This window comes from Magnolia sinica, chromosome 9 (genome assembly GCF_029962835.1).
Source record: "Magnolia sinica isolate HGM2019 chromosome 9, MsV1, whole genome shotgun sequence".
Taxonomy (NCBI): Eukaryota; Viridiplantae; Streptophyta; class Magnoliopsida; order Magnoliales; family Magnoliaceae; genus Magnolia; species Magnolia sinica.
This window is the reverse complement of record NC_080581.1, coordinates 81,999,574-82,019,640: the sequence shown is the minus strand read 5'-3', so window position 1 is coordinate 82,019,640 and position 20,067 is coordinate 81,999,574. Positions and strand designations below refer to the sequence as shown.

The 20,067-nt window shown below is 42.8% G+C and overlaps 1 protein-coding gene across 6 annotated transcripts; it reads right to left on the bottom strand.

Moving 5' to 3' along the window:
- Positions 1-11,997: 11,997 nt before the first annotated feature.
- LOC131255868 (protein PLASTID MOVEMENT IMPAIRED 1) lies at positions 11,998-19,048 on the bottom strand. Of its 6 annotated transcripts, none has more exons than XM_058256754.1 (2): positions 16,227-19,048; positions 11,998-12,597 (listed from the first exon to the last, which is right to left on the bottom strand). In XM_058256754.1, exons 1-2 carry the CDS (start codon positions 18,851-18,853, stop codon positions 12,582-12,584), a joined length of 2,643 nt encoding a protein of 880 aa, XP_058112737.1. In that variant the 5' UTR covers positions 18,854-19,048; the 3' UTR covers positions 11,998-12,581. The 6 variants fall into 6 exon arrangements, with proteins under 6 accessions (XP_058112737.1, XP_058112738.1, XP_058112739.1 ...); XM_058256755.1 differs by having other exon boundaries at positions 11,998-12,572; XM_058256756.1 differs by having other exon boundaries at positions 16,223-19,047.
- Positions 19,049-20,067: the final 1,019 nt, after the last annotated feature.

Sequence of the window (20,067 nt, the reverse complement as noted above, 5' to 3'; positions counted from 1 at the left end):
TGAGGGAGGAAAAGAAATGAATTGCTGCTTCCTTGATGGACCAGGGGTCCGAAGCCACTGAACCATCCTCTAGCTTAATCTCCTGAATCCTAGCATTTCTAACACGATCCGTGACAGAGTTGTGAAAGAATTTGGCATTCTTGTCGCCTTCCTGGAGCCAATGGTTTCGGGCTTTTTGTTTCCAAAAGATTTCCTCATACAGCTCCAATTTAGCCAGATTGATCTTAGTCAGATTAAGCTTGCGTTGGGCTACTGTACTGTTCACTGCCTGAGCAAGCGCCTCAGCTTTCAGGAGGTCATCTTCAGCCTTCTTGATGTTAAGAAACAAATTCCCAAAAACTTTTCTATTTCATTTAATCAGGGTTGTTTTTAACACTTTTTAATTTGATTTGGAGAACCTGCATCGTTTCGCCCACAATATCGGATTGCCACGCTTGCTTAACCAGATTCAGAAACGATTCATGGGCCATCCACATGCGTTGGAATCTAAATGGTTTAGGAAATGAAGGCGGATGAGATGGGAAGGACATGAGGAGGGGGTTGTGGTCGGAATGGATTCTAAGAAGGTATTGGACTTGGAATGAAGGGAAACGAGTAAACCAAGGTCGATTGCAGCATACCCTGTTTAATCTGGCCTAGACTCTTGCTGGCCTGCTGCGATTGTTGCACCAGGTAAATTTATTACCCAGGAAACCAGAGTCGGAGAGGCCTGCCCTCTCAAGACCTTGTACAAATTCTAAAGAGCTCCGTCTGTCAAAAATATCGGGGCCTCATCTTTCTTCATGGGATAGGATTGAGTTAAAATCTCCAGCAACAAACCATGGGACCGAGGACGCCGCAGCAATAGCACTAAGCTGATCCCAAAGAGGTCTTCTTCGAGCAGGGGCACATTAGCATAAACAAAAGAGGCCATTACTGCAATGAGATTGCTCAGAAATCCAATTGCCAATGAAAGCATTTGGTTTGAAGCAGCAATAACATTCACAGTTAGGGAAGAAACATAAAAAAAAAAACCCAGATTTTACCTCCAACAAATGAATTTGAGACAGAGATGGAGAAGCGAAACTTGAGGCCGATTCTGACATGCTTTTCATCTCTGAGCATTGGTTCCAAAATGGCAATAATAGCAGGTTTGAACTGATTAGAGAGGCGCTTGAGGGTCCTGATTGTCGGGAGATTCCCAACACTGCGGGCATTCCAAATGAGTAGATTATCCATTAAGTTGATTCTCAACCAAAAAGGCCCTGCGCTTAAGCAATCTAAAGTTTTCCATGCCAACTTGCTTCTGGGTTGTTCCCTTTCACAGAGGAGAGGTTTCCTTTTCGGTATCTTCTGGGTTTCAGGGCTGTTACCCTGATTGAGTGGGTGTTTGCTATGGGAGGAGAGGAGTTCAGTTGGTGAGGATGCTGGAGAGAGTTTTCCTTTTGACAGTTATTCAACGAAATTGCTTGTTGTATACAGGCGTGGATTGTAACTAGGGGATGGCCTGTGTTGCATGGATGATGGGGGGAAGTGTGAGGGGCAATGCTAGTATCAAGGGAACTTGGATCAGTACTCTAGACTGGGTGAGTTGGCAATCCAACTACTTGCTGGGCGGGCTTGGCATTGGAATTTTGAAAGAAAGGGGAGAGGTCCACTGAGTGGTGAAGGAGATCATCCGATAGCTTTTTGTGGGTAATTTTCTACTTGAAAGCATTCTAGTTAGAGATGTCTGAGTCTTCCTTCTCTTCTTCTAAGGATGTGCCAAGTTTAAGAGGCCTGTTACCTTCAGAAGGGGCCCTGCAATAGGGTCTCAATCTTTTATGATGGCTTGTTGTGGGAGAATTGTTGAGGCCCTCCTCCAGAGGCAGGCGCTGAATGGGAAGCAATTCAAGCATATGGTCGAACCCACGTCCCAGGTAGTTGGATGGGCAAACAAGCCACAGGTGATGAAATGTGGGCATTAGGTGAAGGTACGGGGTTCATTGGGGAGTAATGGGGAGAGGGAGGGTGATGAAGGGGTGTCCAGGGCAGGGAGTCAGGAACTACAAGAATGCAAATTGGGAAATGACCAAATGGGGAGTTAGACATGGGAGATGGGTTGCTGCTGCCTGATTCCAACTGATTATGAAGCATTGGAAGGGGCTGGGAGGGCAGGGGTGGTGAGTGTGTGGGAAGTCTACCCAAGTGAAATGGGTCCAGTTGGTGAGGTTGATTTGGGGAGGGCTCGCTGTTGGTGAGGGAGTGATGGTAGAGGTCTTCAGACTTGCAATTGGCTTGCACTGTGATGCCGAGATGTGAGTGGGGGAAACAGAGTGGAGTGTGATCCTCTCCTCTGCTCCAGGGCATTTCGGGGGTTTTGCAAGAAAATGAAATACTCTCTCCCCCCAAGCTCGTGTAGATAAATCCCTTGTGGCCACTGAGACGTGAGAGAGGGTCATTAAATCATCGAGAGAGCGAATTGGTTCAGGTATTCCCCATATAATGTACTCCTGCTCTGCTACAATCAATCTCCTACATAGATAGATATCACATCTAGGTTGAGGGAAGACTTTGATCCTGGCTGCTAAGAGGTCTAGACCAATAGTGGAGCATCTATCCACTTTCACCACCTTGCCAAAGTAGATCCCAAGCCGAAAAACACTGATTCTAGCCCAGTGTGGGTTGGGATGCCATAAAGGGAGATCTAGATGCTTTCATCTTTGAAGAGGGGTTTAGGGTTCCATGGAGTGACCTGGGTGATCCCCATGTTGATGTAGAGCGGGTCACGGACAGTTACATGGCCAAGATGGATCAGAAAAGGCCCGGTCGACGACAAAACTGATCCAGACCATCGAACCTTAAATCGGGCGTATCTTGCAATCCGGAATGAGTTATCTGACGTAAAATATATGATTTTGGGGTAGAACGAGCTACTTTAGCCAACCAACCCCGCTACGCCGGGTTGCGCAGCCTGGAATTGCGAAAAACCCCTGGATCGATGGTCGTTTCCCTGTTTTAATTTCGTTTTTACTATAAATAGTAAGTTTTAGTTTGATTATAACTCTTCATTCGTCGGGCTTTAGGAGTTGCGCACAACGTGAAAAGAGCTTAGAATAATTAGGAGAACGGTTTGGTGAAGCCAAATAGGACACTTACTATTTTTGGCCGAAAACCTTGCGCACTAGTAGACATCACGACTGTCTATAAATAGTAAGTTTACTATTTATAGTAAGTCGCGGATTCTAAGAGTTTGAGTTGTAGTTTGATTCTAATTTCTTTCCCATTGCTTGGTACCCCTATTTAAAGGGTTGTGAACTCATTTTTATACATTAATTAATCAATTTCGAATTTATTAGAATTTATTTCTATTTTCTGCTTTCTTTCCTCGTGGATTCGAGAAGTCTCTGTGAGGAGTCTAGAGAAGCTCCGTGGATTCGGAGTAGTTATCCTCATCACGTTCATCCCTGTGTCACATGTTAGCATGAAGCTCCAAGTCTGTGAAGAAAGAGAGTAGTTCTTCCCTAGATTTGAACGTGTAGAGGAAGGACTTCGAATTAAGACGAGCAATATTGATGGCTGAGGCTTTGTATCTTGATTCCGTTAGGGCTTGGGTTAGACAAAAGAGGGGGATTTGGTCGTTTAGGGCGGTAACCACTACGGCCAGGGATAAGCTTGATCTCAAGGGTTTGGTTTCATTAGGGTTTGCTTTGAAGTAGAGAATGTTTCTCTGTGAAGGAGGGTCGAGGAAGATGTAGTTTGGATATGGGGGGTGGGTTTGGCTTGGCAATTGTTGCGACTTGGAGATAAGAACAATTGGGTGGGTAAACGAGATTGGATTTAGATTTTGGAGGATCCTTAGGGGAACGGTTGGGAGGCTTTCTAGGGTTGGCCATTTCTACTCTCAAGGATCTTCCATTAACCAGTCTCCCATTAAGGATACCCATCGCCGCATATGCATCATCCGCATACAGGAATCTCATAAAAGCGTAGCCTCTGGGGCATTGAAGATTAGCGATTCTTGGGATGAAGACGTATGTCACAAAATTTCCCATATTTTTCGAAGATGGGATTGAGGTCTCCCTCATTTGTGTCGAAGGAGATATTGCCAACGAACAGGGCAAAGCCTCTTGCCCTGAAATCCCCCATTGAGGTCCTCTATTATGTTGGTTGATATATATACATTCCCTTTATTAGTTTGGTGAATAATTCCTTATTCATAATGATTTAGATATAAGTTTTTTTTATAAGAATTACTTAGAAAGGTGCCTAAAACCATGTAGAACTATTAGATTTCTCAAAACTCTCATATCAGTAATAATTATGAAAATGCCATTAACCTAGACTCTTGAATTCTAGATCACATGGTTCCCACGATCCGTTTGATGTAAAATTTTATACCATGCCCATGTATCATAAATTAACCATACATGTCAAATTTTGGACCTTAGATCATTGTAAAAGTGACCCAATTGACAAATCAGCCCCTCAACCGTTGATTTTGATGTCCATCGAGTGAAAAAATCTCGTGGGTAGTCGTAATAGGATATTTCCCTTCATATGAAAGGCTGGGATTGCCCATCATATGGACCAAGTATGAAATATGAAGACTCCACTTTGGTAGGCTTTTCCTTTGGCGTAAAATTATCCTGTCAAGACCTACCAAGTCCTTATAAATCTGGATCTTCCAATTTAACCACTTTCTTCCGTTCATCACAACTCAATTTTAGATTACACTGTGGTCTTATATCACTATGAGGTTATACAAAATTTAGCCCCCGATCTATGATCCTATACCGTTGAATGTTGAAGTCAGTTCCTTCTTTTTGGTACAAAAGGTGAAATTTTATATTTAAGCTTTTTCCACCCACAATCAACCACCAAATTTTTTTCAACTATTTTTCCATCCTGGCTACACATTTTTCCCAAAATTAGGCATTGATCATTAAGTGTAGACCGTTAATTGAAATCAAGTTCGTTTTAGCACCCGTTGGGAGAATTTTTAAGATAGGTTAATCTAAATTTCGGATCATCAAGAAAATTATATACCCCAGATCTGTTCGATGACCCTGACACAATGGGCGAATTAGATTTAAAGAAAGATTGTTATAAAATGAAAAATTGGAGAAATTCAATACAAGTGGGATGTGAAACACACCCCCTCTCACACGCCCACTCCTTTTAAAAAGGAGTGTGCGTTCCCCTCTCTTCTCACATGCCTAATCTCCCAACCCCCAAGGGGAGAGAGAGAGAGAGAGAGAGAGAGAGAGAGAGAGAGAGAGAAGCCTAGACGCCCTCTTCCTTCTCCATATGTATGGTGTCTCCCTCTTGCTCAAGCGATGTCGTGATTCATGTGAAAACTTTTCATGTAGAAGCTTTCTTATATGGATATCTACTTAAGGTTTAGATTTAAGGCTAAGGTGGGAGATTCCTTTAAGCTTACCTTGATTTAAGTTGATATGATTTATCTTACTTTTTACATGCTTTACTTTCATGTCACTATGATTCTCTCCCTGCAATTGTTTAATTTACCACTAACAATTATTTATCCTTTGAGAATTATGGTTAAGGTATGATTTTAATTATGCGTGATCCTTATTAATTTATGTGGGGTGATGGGTATAAGCCTTGCCCTTACCTTTACCAATATTGTTGAGTTAGACCTTGCTACTCTCCTCTTTGTTGAGTTAGCCATTGCTACTCTCCTCTTTGTGGAGTTAGCCCTTGCTACTCTCCTCTTTGTGGAGTTAGCCCTTGCTACTCTCCTTTTTATTGAGTTAGTCATTAATACTCTCCTCTCTGTTGAGTTAGCCATTGCTATCCTCCTTTTTTTTAAAAAAAAATCTTAGCCTTGTGCCATCTACATTTATGGCTTGTGCATGTGTCTTGAAATTTTAAAAATCTCATGATTCAAATTATTTCTCTATCAATGCAAGTGATGTATTAAAGGTATCACAATTAGTAATACAAATATTTATTATGGACGTAATGCCTTACGGTTAGCGACCCTCTTAGTCGGCACGTAATCCCGTGGATTGGTTAGAGTGGTGCACAATCAATGTAAGTAAATTGTCACGCTTGTTACATCACTTATCAGGATTTGATGTCGCAAATTGTCACTCGATGAACACATCGTGTCACATAAATCTCCAAATTGTGTTGTTGTGTCGCCTTGAGATGTTTGCATAAATCCACATTAATGTTGGACACTCCGGCGAATCTCTGTAGTTATGGGATGTGGGGTGAGTCTTGTTTTCTATGAATTATATTCCACATTGTGATGATCACTACATATAATGAGCCACACATACTTTGTTAGGCATGCATTCATATACATATTAGTTGTGCATACTGATACCTCTCGTAGCGGTGGAGTAGGAGAAGTATCAGAACCCTTACATTACTTTTATGAATCTCTTGAATTATTATTAATTTTAAATGATAATCACCACTATGAGTAGGTTATTGACCCTCTCCAACCGTACAGATGATGCATGTAATGTACAGATTGAAGACCTAGAGGATCATCTTCTTATGGAAGATTATACTAAATGCATAAAAAGATAGTTTTATGATTTAGTCCTATATTTTCGTTGTAAACTCGATAATGTAATAAGCTCCCATTGAGAGGGCATTTGATAATTTGTTGAATTCTTTTATTTAAATGAAATAATAAATACAGTCGATTTTATTCTTATGAATAGTTACTTTCATGAATATAAGTGGATGTAATGTAAATAAAATAAAAATATGGTACGATTTTTAAAGCATCCAATTTATATATTATTAATATCTGAAATTCTCGGGCACGAGTATGTACTCGGGCCGCGGAAAATTTGGGATGTTACACTCACGCGCAGAAACTGTCCAACGGTTTCCCATCAACTCTTTGCAGATGACACTTTGCTCCTTGCTAATGGGGGCAGCCACTCCTTATCTCAGATCGCTTCCTTCCTCGCCTATTACCAAAGAGTCTCAGGCCAAAAGATTAACAAACGGAAGAGTTTTTTCATCCTGACCACTAATCAAGTAGTGGCCCGTGTAAGGTCAGCCCAAAGGACCTTCGACTTCAACCATGGGACAACTCCGTTCACCTATCTTGGGGTTCCTATCTTTAAAGGGAGATCTAAGAAGGTCTATTTTCGTTCACTAGTTGATAAGTTTCAGTGCAGAATCTCAGGTTGGAAGAGTAAGATCCTCTCCCAAGCGGGCCGTGTGACTCTCATTAACCATGTGCTGAACAGCATCCCGGTCCATGCCATGGCTGCAACGGACATCCCGTGTACCCTCCTTGGAGATCTGGAAAGGGCTTGTGCAGACTTCTTCTGGGGCTGGGACGGGGACCACAAAAAATGGCACTAGCTCAAATGGATGAGCATTGCAGCCCCAAAAGATGAAGGAGGGCTGGGAATCAAAAGCATATTGAATGTGATGTAGGCTTTCGGAATCAAGATGGCTTGGACCATCACTTGCAGAGGTAGAGGCAACTGCTGGGCAGAGTTCTTAAAGGCTACATACCCGAGTGACATCGACGAAGCTAGGGATGCGAGTGCCTCCATCTATTATTCGCCCATATGGAAGAACATATGCAAACAGTTCCCGCTGGTGGTTGACCGCCGCCACTGGATTATTAGTTGTGGCGAGTGTAGCTTCTAGGATGTCAATTAGTCCGGGTTAGGGCCACTTTCAGAATGGTGTCTCCAGCCAGCTCCAATGCACGTCAATTGCGTCAACCACTTCATTGGGCCCAACGGCTGGCGAGACCGAGCTAGAGCTTGCCTTTTCCTCCCCCAACTCGTCCTGGACCACGTACATGAGGAGGGCATTTGTACCTCTCCTGAAGAGGACAAACAGATCTGAATGCCCTCATCTTCGGGAGAATTTCAGTTCAAGTCGGCTTGGGAGATAACTCAGATTGTAGGAGACAGGAAATCATGGGCTAAATGTGTATGGCACCCCAAACTCCCTTCGAAAATATCACTCCTAACTTGGAAGATTATGCACAAAGCGATTCCGATGGAGGCAAGAACTCAAGATAGAGGGATCCAATTGACATCCAAATGCATTTGCTGTCCTCCCCCATTTCAGCTAGAGGTGGAATTCATTGACCACGTCTTCTCCAAGGGTAATTTGGCTAATAAGATTTGGGACTACTTTCAGCCCATGTTCAACATCCCCACCTCAACATAGGTCTCAGCAGTGGGCAGAGCTGCTAGGTGGTGGGCAGCTGTTCCCTAAACGGACCAGTTCCACATTCTGAGGGGTATTATCCCCATGTTGATCTTCTAGAAAATCTGGCTAGCCACGAATAGCGTGCGCTTTGATAACTACAGCTTCCACACAGACAAGGTGATTGCAAAGGTCCACCACTGGATCTCGCAGATCACTCCTTCCCTTCCTCTATCCAAGGTCGTTAAGCGTTCCTTGGCTGACACTCTCACCTTCTTGGGCTTTGACGAGGCGAGCTCGATTTGGAAGAGGACCCAAGTAGTGAAATGGATTAGGCCGAGAAGAGACTGGATAAAAATTAATGTGGATGGTTCATCCATTGGTAAGCTGGGCCTCTTTGGGGGGGAGGCGGCGTGGGTAGATGCAGTGAGGGCAATTTTCTGTTCGCCTTCTCTTCAGCCTATGGTTTAGGCTCCAATACCCACGCAAAATTCAAGGTGATCTGGGAGAGGGACAACGCCCCCCCTCCCCCCCCCCCATTTTGTTCATTTTCTTTGTTGTTTCTTTCTTATGATAGTTGGTCCTTTCTATTTTTGTTGATTGGGCTGCCCAAATCCATCAATAGAAATAAGATTTCCCAAAAGAAAAAGAAAAAAGGTTACCATGGTGAGCAAAGGGCAATAAATGGAACTAGTAAAGATTCTTATTGTCTTCATCATAATAGATTCTGAAAAGATATTCTAGAATCAATTGATGATCTAAAGTCATTGCATGTACTCATTATGTCTTACAACCATCTCATAAACTGAATTCTAGCATCATCAAGAAATATAAACAATCTTGAGTCATTAGATCTCTCAAAAAATAAGTTGTTGGGTGAGATCGCTTTACTACTTACAGAGCTAACATTCTTTACTATGTTGAATCTTTCACAAAACTATCCCATAGGTAAAATACCACAAATTCAATGGTTTCATACGTTCACGAGTGAATCCTTTCAAGAAAACTTACAATTATGTTTGGAGCTGGATATGGAGGGGAATCGGAATTCTTTTTTGGACTCTAGCACTTTGGACAAAGGGAAAGAGAGAATACATCATGTTTATTGATAAAATGCTTTTGTTAATATTTTTGTGAGGCATTTATTCTAATGCCTCGATACTAAGGTAGGTGATGTATGTTTATTTTTGTGGAGCCCACCCAAATGATTAATGTACATTATTTTAGTGATATCAACAAAGTTACAGGTGGTGTGCTCCCACCTTTCAGTCAAAGTTTTTTTTTTTAAAAAGCTAGCCAAATGTTTTTTAAGCTAGCAAAATGTTGGATGAACTCAAAAACACTAAAGCACAAATGGAATAAGGATTGTATTTATATTATTATATTTTATGTATTCAGCTAAGTGTTATTGTGCACACATTTCATGCTTTTACTATCCCTTTCATATACCATGGTGTAATAGAAAATTAGTCTTTGATTGAAAATTATACATGTGGTATGTTTCCAGTGACATATTGTTGATTAGTTAAACCCAACCTTATAAAGTCCATAGATAATGGATCTTATTAATCAACCTGATTGATGGACCAAATGATTTACATGGTTGGGATCCAACTAATGGACATCTTGGAACTGAAACCGTCGTTACACATTGTGATACATGATGGCATGGTGATGGGTTGTCTTATACATGCTTGTTGCTTTTCATACGATTTCAGCCTACAAAATCTCTCAACCCTCATATTCATATTGTCAATCTATCGATCTTCCAGAAGCACCCGAAATATGACAGCCATCTCTTACCAGATCATGCGGCAACATGGTGCATCATTTGGGTCACAAATCTCATTATGGCATGTGGTGCAGCCTACTCGTGTGATCTGACTTATCTTTTGGTTCACATCCATGAATGAGGAAGTACAATTGATGGACAAGGAAGATGTCATACAGATATCACCATGGACCCACAGTGTTTCACGTGGTGTGGGTCACTTGAGCTTTTGGTTTGTCTCCTTTTTGGGTTCATACCCTAAAATGATCTTTCAAAATAAATGGACAGCGCAGATAAAACATATACATTACGATGGGCCCCACAGCCCCGGAGAGGACTGGTTGTCTCTAGTTAGGTCTTGGTAGGGGTAGTACCCTATCTCCTCCCTTTGAGGTTATCTCATAAATGGCAGCGTGGGGTGCATCATCCTCGAAATTCATTAGCAAAGAATTTAATAATGAATACTATTAAGATAAGTGACTATGGTGAGCAAAGGGCAAGAAATGGAACCGTAAAGATTCTTACTGTCTTCATTGTAATAGATTCCGCAAATAACTAATTTCACAAGGATATCCCAAAAATCAATTAGTGATCAAAAGTTACTGCATATGCTTAATGTCTTACAAACATCTCATAAACTGAATTCCAGTATAATCAGAAAACATAAAGAATATTGAGTCATTAGATCTCTATAAGAATAAGTTGTCACGTGAGATAGCTCTACAACTTACAAAGTCAACATTCTTTATGATGTTGAATCTTTCACAAAACTATTTTGTAAGTAAAATACCGCAAAGTCGATAGTTTCTTATATTCACGGATGAATCCTTGCAAGGAAACTTATGTAGTCATCAACATAAACTAAACGTAGAGATACTGAACAATCAAAATGTATAAATGACTGGGATCCATGTGTATTGGGCTTAGAGTTGGATACAAAATGAGAATGGGAATTCTTTTGTGAACTGTGACACTTTGGAGAAAGGGAATCAGAGAATGCATTCTATTTATTGATCGACTGCTATTGTTGATTTTTCCCTCTGCAGCATTTGATCTAATACAATGACAATAAGAGAATTGGAGCTAGAAGAGGAGCAAAATATCTCAAGGAAACTGAAGCACGAATGAAGAAGGATGATATTTATACTTTTCTATTTAACGTATCGAACTATATATTGATGGTCGCATATTTCATGTTTTCGTTGTCCCGTTTGTCCTGTTTCAAAGTCTAAATTATAATAGAAAACTCGTCTCTGACTGAAAATTGGTGTAACTGTTCATCCTGTTCGTCCTATTTCATGTTTTCGCTGTCCAGTTCGTCCTGTTTCAAGTCCAAAGAATTTGAATAAAATATAGCTCTCTGACCTGCGCGTAGCAGCATGATAAACTGATTGAGTCCATCCATGTAATGGATCCTCCATTAGTGCAGAATCTCCATGTTAGAACGTTTTCGACATTGATAATGGCAGAAAGATACAAAAAATAAAGACAAATAAAAATGTCTACATTCATCTGTTGTATGTCTCAAAATTCAAATCATACCAAACATAGCAGAGCCAACCATCAATTTCCAAAATTTCAATGCAACTATTGATTCCAGCATGATTCAATCAATATCCAAATGCACCCTTTTGTCAGGGAGGAAAATGACACAACTGCCTGCTCCCAAGACAAATTTTCCATTTGAATCCAACTGAGATAATCAGGAAATTGAAAAGTGGGCCAAACTTACTCTGATGTTAGAAGATTGGAGGTCACCAGGGGCCGATGACCTTCACACTGGTGATAAGAGTCATCCACCGTGAATTGCGCTATAGGCATTTCATGCCATTACTGATAAGAAAAATGTATTAATCAGGCAATGCTGCAGCTGGCTCATCCCACATGCTGCCCAGAATGAAGATGGGATGAAAAGGAGTCCGACCCATTTTCATTTTATTCATGCTTTGAGGTTATTTCATAAACGAGCGCGAGTGGTTCATTGCCCTCCATTTAAGACAAGGGGACAGTTGCTACTTTAAAATGCGAACATGTGAATAACACACTGCAATTTGCATTTTGGGTACATCCAAACAACCCTTATGAGGAATAAATGAATGTAGAAGCAAAGATGGGATTTTTTGAATTAATTGCAATAAAGATCATAACCCAAGTCATGTAACTTAGTTGCCTATTTTCTAGAAAGATTGGACTTCTTCTCTTTGATTTTCTATAGATCATACACAAAATACAACCAAATTCTACCATTTTAATAAATGGGCCCTATGTAACGTAGAATACAATACAAAAAACAAAGAACAAAAAAAATATATTACCCACTATAGCTTGTGAAGGTAAAGACTTCTTATCTCAACTGCCTGTAACAGCTGTAAGCGATGGCGACTGACACAACTGCCCCAATGACTGCAAGGGCTGCATATGTGTCCTCCCGTTCCCAACTCTCAAACCATGTTGGCATTGAAACACGCCTTACGAGTGCAAGCCCCTTTGCCACTATTGCTCGCTCTTACTTTGTTGCTCCTGTAAGGCCTTCACCGCCTCTCCATTGACTTGATTGTTTTTAATATTTTTCCTTTGGACATGGATTCTGGCAACAAGAAGAGTTTCCAGCACCTTGGCAGCATCCAACCAGAGTCTCATTCACATTGCTTCCAATCTCAACTGCTAGGGCCCACTGTAATGTTTATTTGACTTCCAACCTGTTAATTAGGTCATACAGACGTGGATGAAGTGAAAAACCAAATATCAGCTTAGATCCAAAACTTGTGGCTCCCAAGAATTTTTTAATGGCGGGTGTTCAGTTAACACTGTTTTCTATGATGTGGTTCACTTGAGATTTAGAACTACCTCATTTTTGGACTCATTCCATAAAATGATCTGGAAAAATGGACGAACGGCGTAGATGAAACACATACATCATGGTGGGGCCCACAGAGCACCAACCACTAGCAATTGGCTAGTGGCAGGATCACTAGCCAATCCGTGACCCACCCAATGGGGCATTTATGTATGACTATCCATACCATCCAAGTCTTCCGGAACATTGTGATTGGAGCCTATCGTTAAAATCACACCAATGAGGAAATCCTGAACATGGATGGTTAAAAATAAAATGGTGACTCGTCCAAATTCCAATGGCATAATCAGATTGTACAATAATTTTCTCAGTAGAACTTTTTGAGTTACGTTTCATCCACAGTTGGGTCAGCAATTTATATGGCCTGGATTGCTGTTCAACTACGCCATGCTTACATTGACAGAGTGATGCAGGCAACATTTGGCTCAAGATCATCGCCACCATTGATCTTTGCCTTGTCCACTATTGGACTATTCAATGGCCCAGATTCATATGGATTTATGAACAAATCATTGCGTATGATCCCAATGGACGGTAATGGGCCTTGATCGGATGGGTTCGATTTCCAGCCTCCAATGTGTCGTCTCTTCCATTCCATCCTGAAAATCAACAACATATGAGACACGATGCAAAAGCATCTGCAAGTGATATGATAACGGCCCCAAAGACAGTCGATGGCCTATCAACTCCATGCGAGCTGTCTGATGTTTGGACACCTGATCATATGTATTAGGTGTAACAGTAATAACCCGCAATTCCTCGCTATGGGTTTTTAAGGGATAAGAAGCTAATTAGATATGATATTGTTGAGGGTCAAATATTGCATATTATCCCCCATTTATATTTTGGTTTTATGAACATGATACTGCTTAATGTCCTATTTTACTCGTGTTTGTGTTGCAAGGTGAATTTAAGAACTTGAATTGGAAAAGGTGCTAAAAGTATGGATTCGACGCTCAAAGATCACCAAGGCAAAGAATGGATCTTAGGAGACAAAGATTGAAGATTTCAAGGTCCCAAGATTCAAGAAAACCAAGTGAAGAAGGAACGAAGTCGAAAGAACAAGTTCGGATTCACATTGACTGTGTCATCGATCATTGTTCGATGATATCAAGGCTACCATTCGATGACATCGAACACGGGTCGATGACATTGAATTTATGAATGAAAATCAAGTTGGTCCTCGCTCAACAAATTGAAGATGACATCGAATTTATGAATGAAAATCGAGTTGGTCCTCGCTGGACAAATTGAAGAGATTTTTCGATGACTCGATGGCTTGTTCGATGACTCGAAGTTCTGCTCGATGACATCGAATTTTCTGTGAATTTTCGGCAAAACTCGCTGGACATATTGGGCACAACGTTCGATTACTCGAAGTCCTCCTCGATGATATCGAAGACCTACTCGATGACATCGAAGGCCTCTTTGATGACATCAAATTTATTAAAGAAATTGAATTAACTCTCTGGACTGTTTTGGACGCGTTATCAATTCCTCGAACAACTCTTGATGACATCGAAGGTAGGTTCGATAACATAGAAGGTTACAGAGTCTGGATGAAGTTATAAAAGCGCGGAAAAAGCACATAAAAAAGGCACCTTTGATGACATCGAAGCCATCGAACTGGCTTGCGCGAAGTTACGTAGAGTTGTGCGGAGTGCGTAAATTTGAGGCGATTTCCGAATTTTTCCAAGGCAGTGCGAAATGGGGTGTTGCTCAACTATAAATAGGAGTCCCCAGGGCACTCCTAGGCATCAATCTAGGGTTTGGAGGAGCAAAGCACAAGGGTGGAGAGCTGTCGCTAAACGTTTTTCTTCTTTCTTCCTTAGTTTTTCATGCTTTCTTCTAGGGTTTTAGATCCAATCATGTCTATGGTTGGCTAAACCTCTTAGCTAGGGCAAAGAGGTGAAGCTTGTAGCGTGATGGGATGTTTCTATTGCTTTAATTCATGTTTATATTGAACTATCCTTGATTCTAGTTTGATATTCAAGGAATACTTTTAGTTTTTAATGGTTTATTGCGACTCAAATCACAGTATATCTGTAATAGCTTTGGGTATCTTCTTTTCATATTTTGAGATTGTGAAATTAGGAAATTCTGTGTTGTTCACCATCATCCCTAGGGCATGGTTGGATGATGGAATCCCTTCTAATATTCATGATTCTCTTATGTTTGGTTGTGGGATTGGTATATCCGATTGTGAGCCATCGTCTCTTGAGCATGGTTTTGTGATGGAATCACTTCCAATCCTCACAACTCTCATCCATTGAGAATTAGGTCAAAGGAAGTTCAGATATGGTTTTATTGAGATATCTCCCAATTGGATAGGATAGGACTCCGATTCCAGTTGTGCCCTTACATCAAGCATAGCATCACCCTGATTGCTACAAGTGGATAATTGGAAACCCTGGTTCTCACTTTTGAATTCTTAAGTTTTTAATTAAATCCCTTACAATTACTTCCTTTTATTCCAGATTTATATTCACATCTTATTCTAGTTCTACTTCTAGTTGCTTTCAGAATACACACGAGTTAGTCCCTGTGGATTCAACCTTGATCTCACCAAGATTATTACTGCATTGCGACCCTACACTTGGGGTTGTGAACGGACATGTGACTTGAAATTTAGTGACGTTGTTGTCTTCAGGCAGAGAATGCTTTATATTAGCATTGAAAGAGATACGAGTTCTGCATTTTGGAATTGTATTGGGAGCAAATGAAGAAGAAATGTTAGTGTTGGATGGTAGAACTGTTACACGTGTACAATAACATTGATTGTGGGCCCCACATGATGGATGACCAACATCAAAGGTGGGTCCTACATAATGGATGGTACACATTAAAGGTTGCCCCCTTATGATGAATGGTCACATCCAAGGAAGGCCCCACATGATGGATAACCCACATAAAAGGTGGTGCTCCACACAGTTAGGGCTGTCAATTGGACGGGCTTGGGGTTGGTCTTGGCCTGAATTTTAAACTATCTCTAGCCGGGCCATCCGTCCAGCTCTATTCAAAATTTACATTTTGCAGGCCCAAGCCCAGCCCATTGACACCCCTACACACAATGAATGGTCGACATCAAAGGTTAGCTCCCACATGATGGGTGCTAAATGTGAAAGGGACCAAACATACTTGAGAGATAAATACTCGGATGTGAAAAATACTTTTCAACTCTTGGGCTATTAAGTACGGTGCTTACCAAACATACTTGTAGCTGAATGAGTAGAAATCAAGATAAGCTACATTTGGCATTAATAACTTACCTAAAGTAACTTCCAATCCTAACACCTGCTTTTGTTTTTTATACAAGAAGCGATTCATATAGCATCTTATTCCTTCCATTAAAGATAAAAGGGTTTGTCAAATACCAAAGTTTAACTTCTCTAAGCACATGAGAACATAATCCTAACTACATATATACAAAAATTGTATATAGCATTATCAAAGATAGATTTCCTCACCTACGTTTGCTTTGGTAACTTCACGTCTGGATTTCGAATGGGCTTGAGCCACATATCCGCCATCACCCGCGACGAAATGCTCCAAAGAGAGTCCTGCCCCTTAGCTTGTGCTGGCTTGCCCTTCTTTGACACCACCTTCCCTAGCCCATACGCCACCAGCCACTGCATTGCAGTCAGCCTCTGCTTCTCAGTATCCCATACATGCTTCCCGCCCACCCGGACCTTCAAACCTCCCATGTGCAGGCTTGCCACCTTGAATTTCTCCTCGTCTTCACCACTCGCTGCATCAACATGTGTGGCCTGCACCATAACAATCACAGGCGCCCCCACTGCCTCATACCGCCTCAGCGGGTCCCTCATCTGAACAACCACCAACAGTGTAATGCTCTTTGGCGTTCCTGGTGGGTTGTCTCCTTCCTCCGTAGTTGACATACAGCCATTCTTCGCCCAATCCTCTAGCGAAATGGTAACAGCCAATGGATGGTCAGGATCTTTTGTGCCAGCTGTGCTGGTCTTCCCCACAAGTGGTGAAATGTCAAAAGGTGCTTCCTCCTCTGCCATCTCCGCCTGAATCTTCAGGGCTTCCACAGCCATGGTCTCTATCTTCTGCAGTGAAAATGCTAGAATTTCCTCCACCGTCACCGGCTTCTCACTCACATTCCAAATCCCCATTGAAATCCTCTCTCTCCTTCCTGCACTCATCGCTGTCACCATTGTCTTCACCGTGGCAATGGATCGAGCGGCGCTCGAGGTTGCTCCTTCTTTGTTCCTCCCATGGATGATCGCTGATGCGATGCCTTCGAAAGCTATTTGCTCGGCAGTTTTGCCCATCAGTTCATCCATCCCTACTGCTGACAGCACTTCCGAACTCAATTCCTCAATGCCCACTGCTGCCATTCTCTGAAATGCCTCAAACCCACTTGCAGATTTCATCAAAGGAAGGATCAGTGGCTTCGAAATCTGCATCGCGAGCTTTGGCATTTCTTTTCTCGATACCTCAACATCGAAAGGATTCATTGCCGCTAAGTATCCGCCATCTCGGGTTCGAACCACAGATCCCAATCCTTTCCCTAGATCCGAAACATAGGCCTTCAATTCGGCCTCACCTGCTTCCTCCACGCCTTCTAATTTCAAAGGTGGGGAGTCTGAAAGGTCGATCTTCCCCTCCCTGCCTTCTTCTTCCTCAAGCATCTGAAGGAACTCTCTTGTCACTGTCTCTTCCTCCGCATCAAGCCCTTGGAACTCCAATTCGTGTTCCGTCTTAATGGCCTCCTCACTCCCAATCATTGACTCGAGAGCTTTGATCTGCTGCGCGATCTCATCAAGCTCAGTCAGTCGCATCTGATGGACCGGATCATGCACGACTTCCTTCACCACCTCGCTAGAGACCGACCTCTCATCATCCACAACTTCTTCCGATTCTCTCTCTCCAGCTCCCCTCTCCCCCTGGATCTCAACCCCTTTATCGACCACCTCGAATTCTGGAAGATCGAGATCCTCAACCTTTGCCTCAGGTTCAGGTTTCTGTGCAGAGGTCGAAGGGACCGGGCCAGGCTCATCGAGATTGAAATCATCAATCCCCTGAAGCTCCGCAGCTGCAGTGGCCGCCTTTGAGGGTGAGGAGGCATCCAATCTGCTCGAAATCCTCGGGCTCGTGACGCTGAAGGAAGATTTCGATTGCTTTCGAGCAAAAACCGCTGATGAGGAAGAAGAAGAAGAAGATTCTCCCGCTCTATTCAATCTCGAACCGTTGCCACTGCTCTGGCTGTAAATTCCGACTCCTTTATCTTCCATGATCTGAAAACCTAATTTCAGCACGAGCTCGCCCCCTTTCGCCTTCCCAGAGAGATTGAAGCTGGTGTCCCACTGCCGTATCCTTGTCCCTTCCCAGTTCTTCTCCATCGATTCCTGGACCAGACGGCTGAGATCGACCATACTCTGCCCGAAGCTGAGCTCGGCGGCATCTACCGCCGCGACGTAAATCAAGAACGGCCGTGGCTCGAACTTCAGCTGCTGCTGCTGCTGCTGCTTCCCGCTGCCGCTGGCACTGACGCTGCAGTACAGATGACACTTGATGAAGAGCGTCTCCTCGAAGTCAGCAGCGCCCTGCAAGACCCTGGCGGGCATTGTCTGCACGGCGCCTTCCTTCGTCTCCTTCTTGCGGACGTTGACGGAGAGACGGAGGCCATTCATCGACGCCGGGAGGCCCTGGACGGCGATGACCTCGACTGAGAACAGGACCCCGACCCGCTGCATCCCGATGTGGGACAGCGCCCGCAACGGCTTCCAGCTCCAGATGCCCTTCTTCTCATGCGCTGGGGCTGCCGCGGCGCTGAGATTCTTCTCGTGGCCCCTGGAAGGCGCCGCACGGGGATCGTCGGCGGGGGCGGCGTCGTCAAGCTTGGGGCGGGAGCGCCAGGGGGAGAGGGAAATGCGGCGGGAGCGGGACTTTTCGGAGACATTTAGGTGGGACGCGGCGGGAGGATCAACGGAGGAGCGGGGAAGGGCGAGGGAAGCAGTGCGGCGGGAGGTGTGGGATTGATAGAGAGATTGTGAGAGGGCTTCTAGCTCTTCGAGGAGTTGGGTGTTGGAGTTGCGGCGAGCGGCGGTGGAGTCTGGTGGCGCGGACATTGGAAGGGATGGTCGAGGTAGGATGGAATGGAGGAAAAGGATGATTGGATGGTGATAAGAGAGGGATTTTTTTGGTGGGGTTTTGAGGTGGAGATTGAGCCATGGAGGGTGAAGAGAGAATTTGAGGATTTGGATGCACTTGGATCGTATGGAGGAGAGATATGGAGCGTCGTCATCCCTCTCCTCTGCCGTATCGAGACAGAGACATCGGGACCATGGTTATTTATGAGATTTGGATGCATTTGGATCGTTGCTGAGGGAAACGGATTGGCTACTCCCCCTGACACCAGCCAATGGCTGGTGGTCGGTGCTCTGTGGGGCCCACCATGATGTATGTGTTTCATCCATGCCGTCAATATATTTTTGCAGATAACTTTACCTGTTGAGACCAAAAATTAGGTATATTCCAATCTCAATTGGACCACATTACAGGAAACAGTGTTGAATGAGCCTCGACCATTAAAAACATTTTAGGGGCCATAAAAGTTTTGGATTAAGCTGATTTTTATTTTTTCCCCTTTCATCTGGCCTGTATGACCTAATCAATAGATTGGATGTGAAATAAACAATACAATGGGCCTTGGGAGAATTTTAATGGTGAATATCCAATCACTATTGTTTTCATATGGTGTGATCCACTTAAGATTTATATACCCCTCATTTTTAGGATAAAGCCATCAAATGATCATTAAAAATGGATGAAACACATACATCATGGTGGGGCCCACACAGCATGGACCATCAGCCACGGGATGGTCGCGGATCGCGTACTGAGTAACTCAGCACACTAAGCGTACTGAGTAAACTCTGTGGGGCCCACCATGATTTATATATTTTATCCACTTCGTCCATCCATTTTAAAAGATAATTTTAGTACCTACACTAAAAACTAAGTATATCCAAATCTCAAGTGGACCTCACCATGGGAAACAGTGTGAATTAAAATTATACCATTGAAAGTTTATTGGAGGCCACAGAAGTTTTGAATCAATCTGTTATGTGTGTTTTCTTATTGTCTGTGTGATCTCATGAACAGGTTAGATGACAAATAAACATCACTATAGAGCTTACCAAGTTTTCAACACTCGAAGTCATTATTCCCACTGTTTCCTTTGGTGTGGTCCACTTGAGCTTTGGGCATGCTTCAATTTTCGGATGAATCACTAAAATTAGTTCAAAAAACGGATGTATGGCGTGGATAATCCACACACACT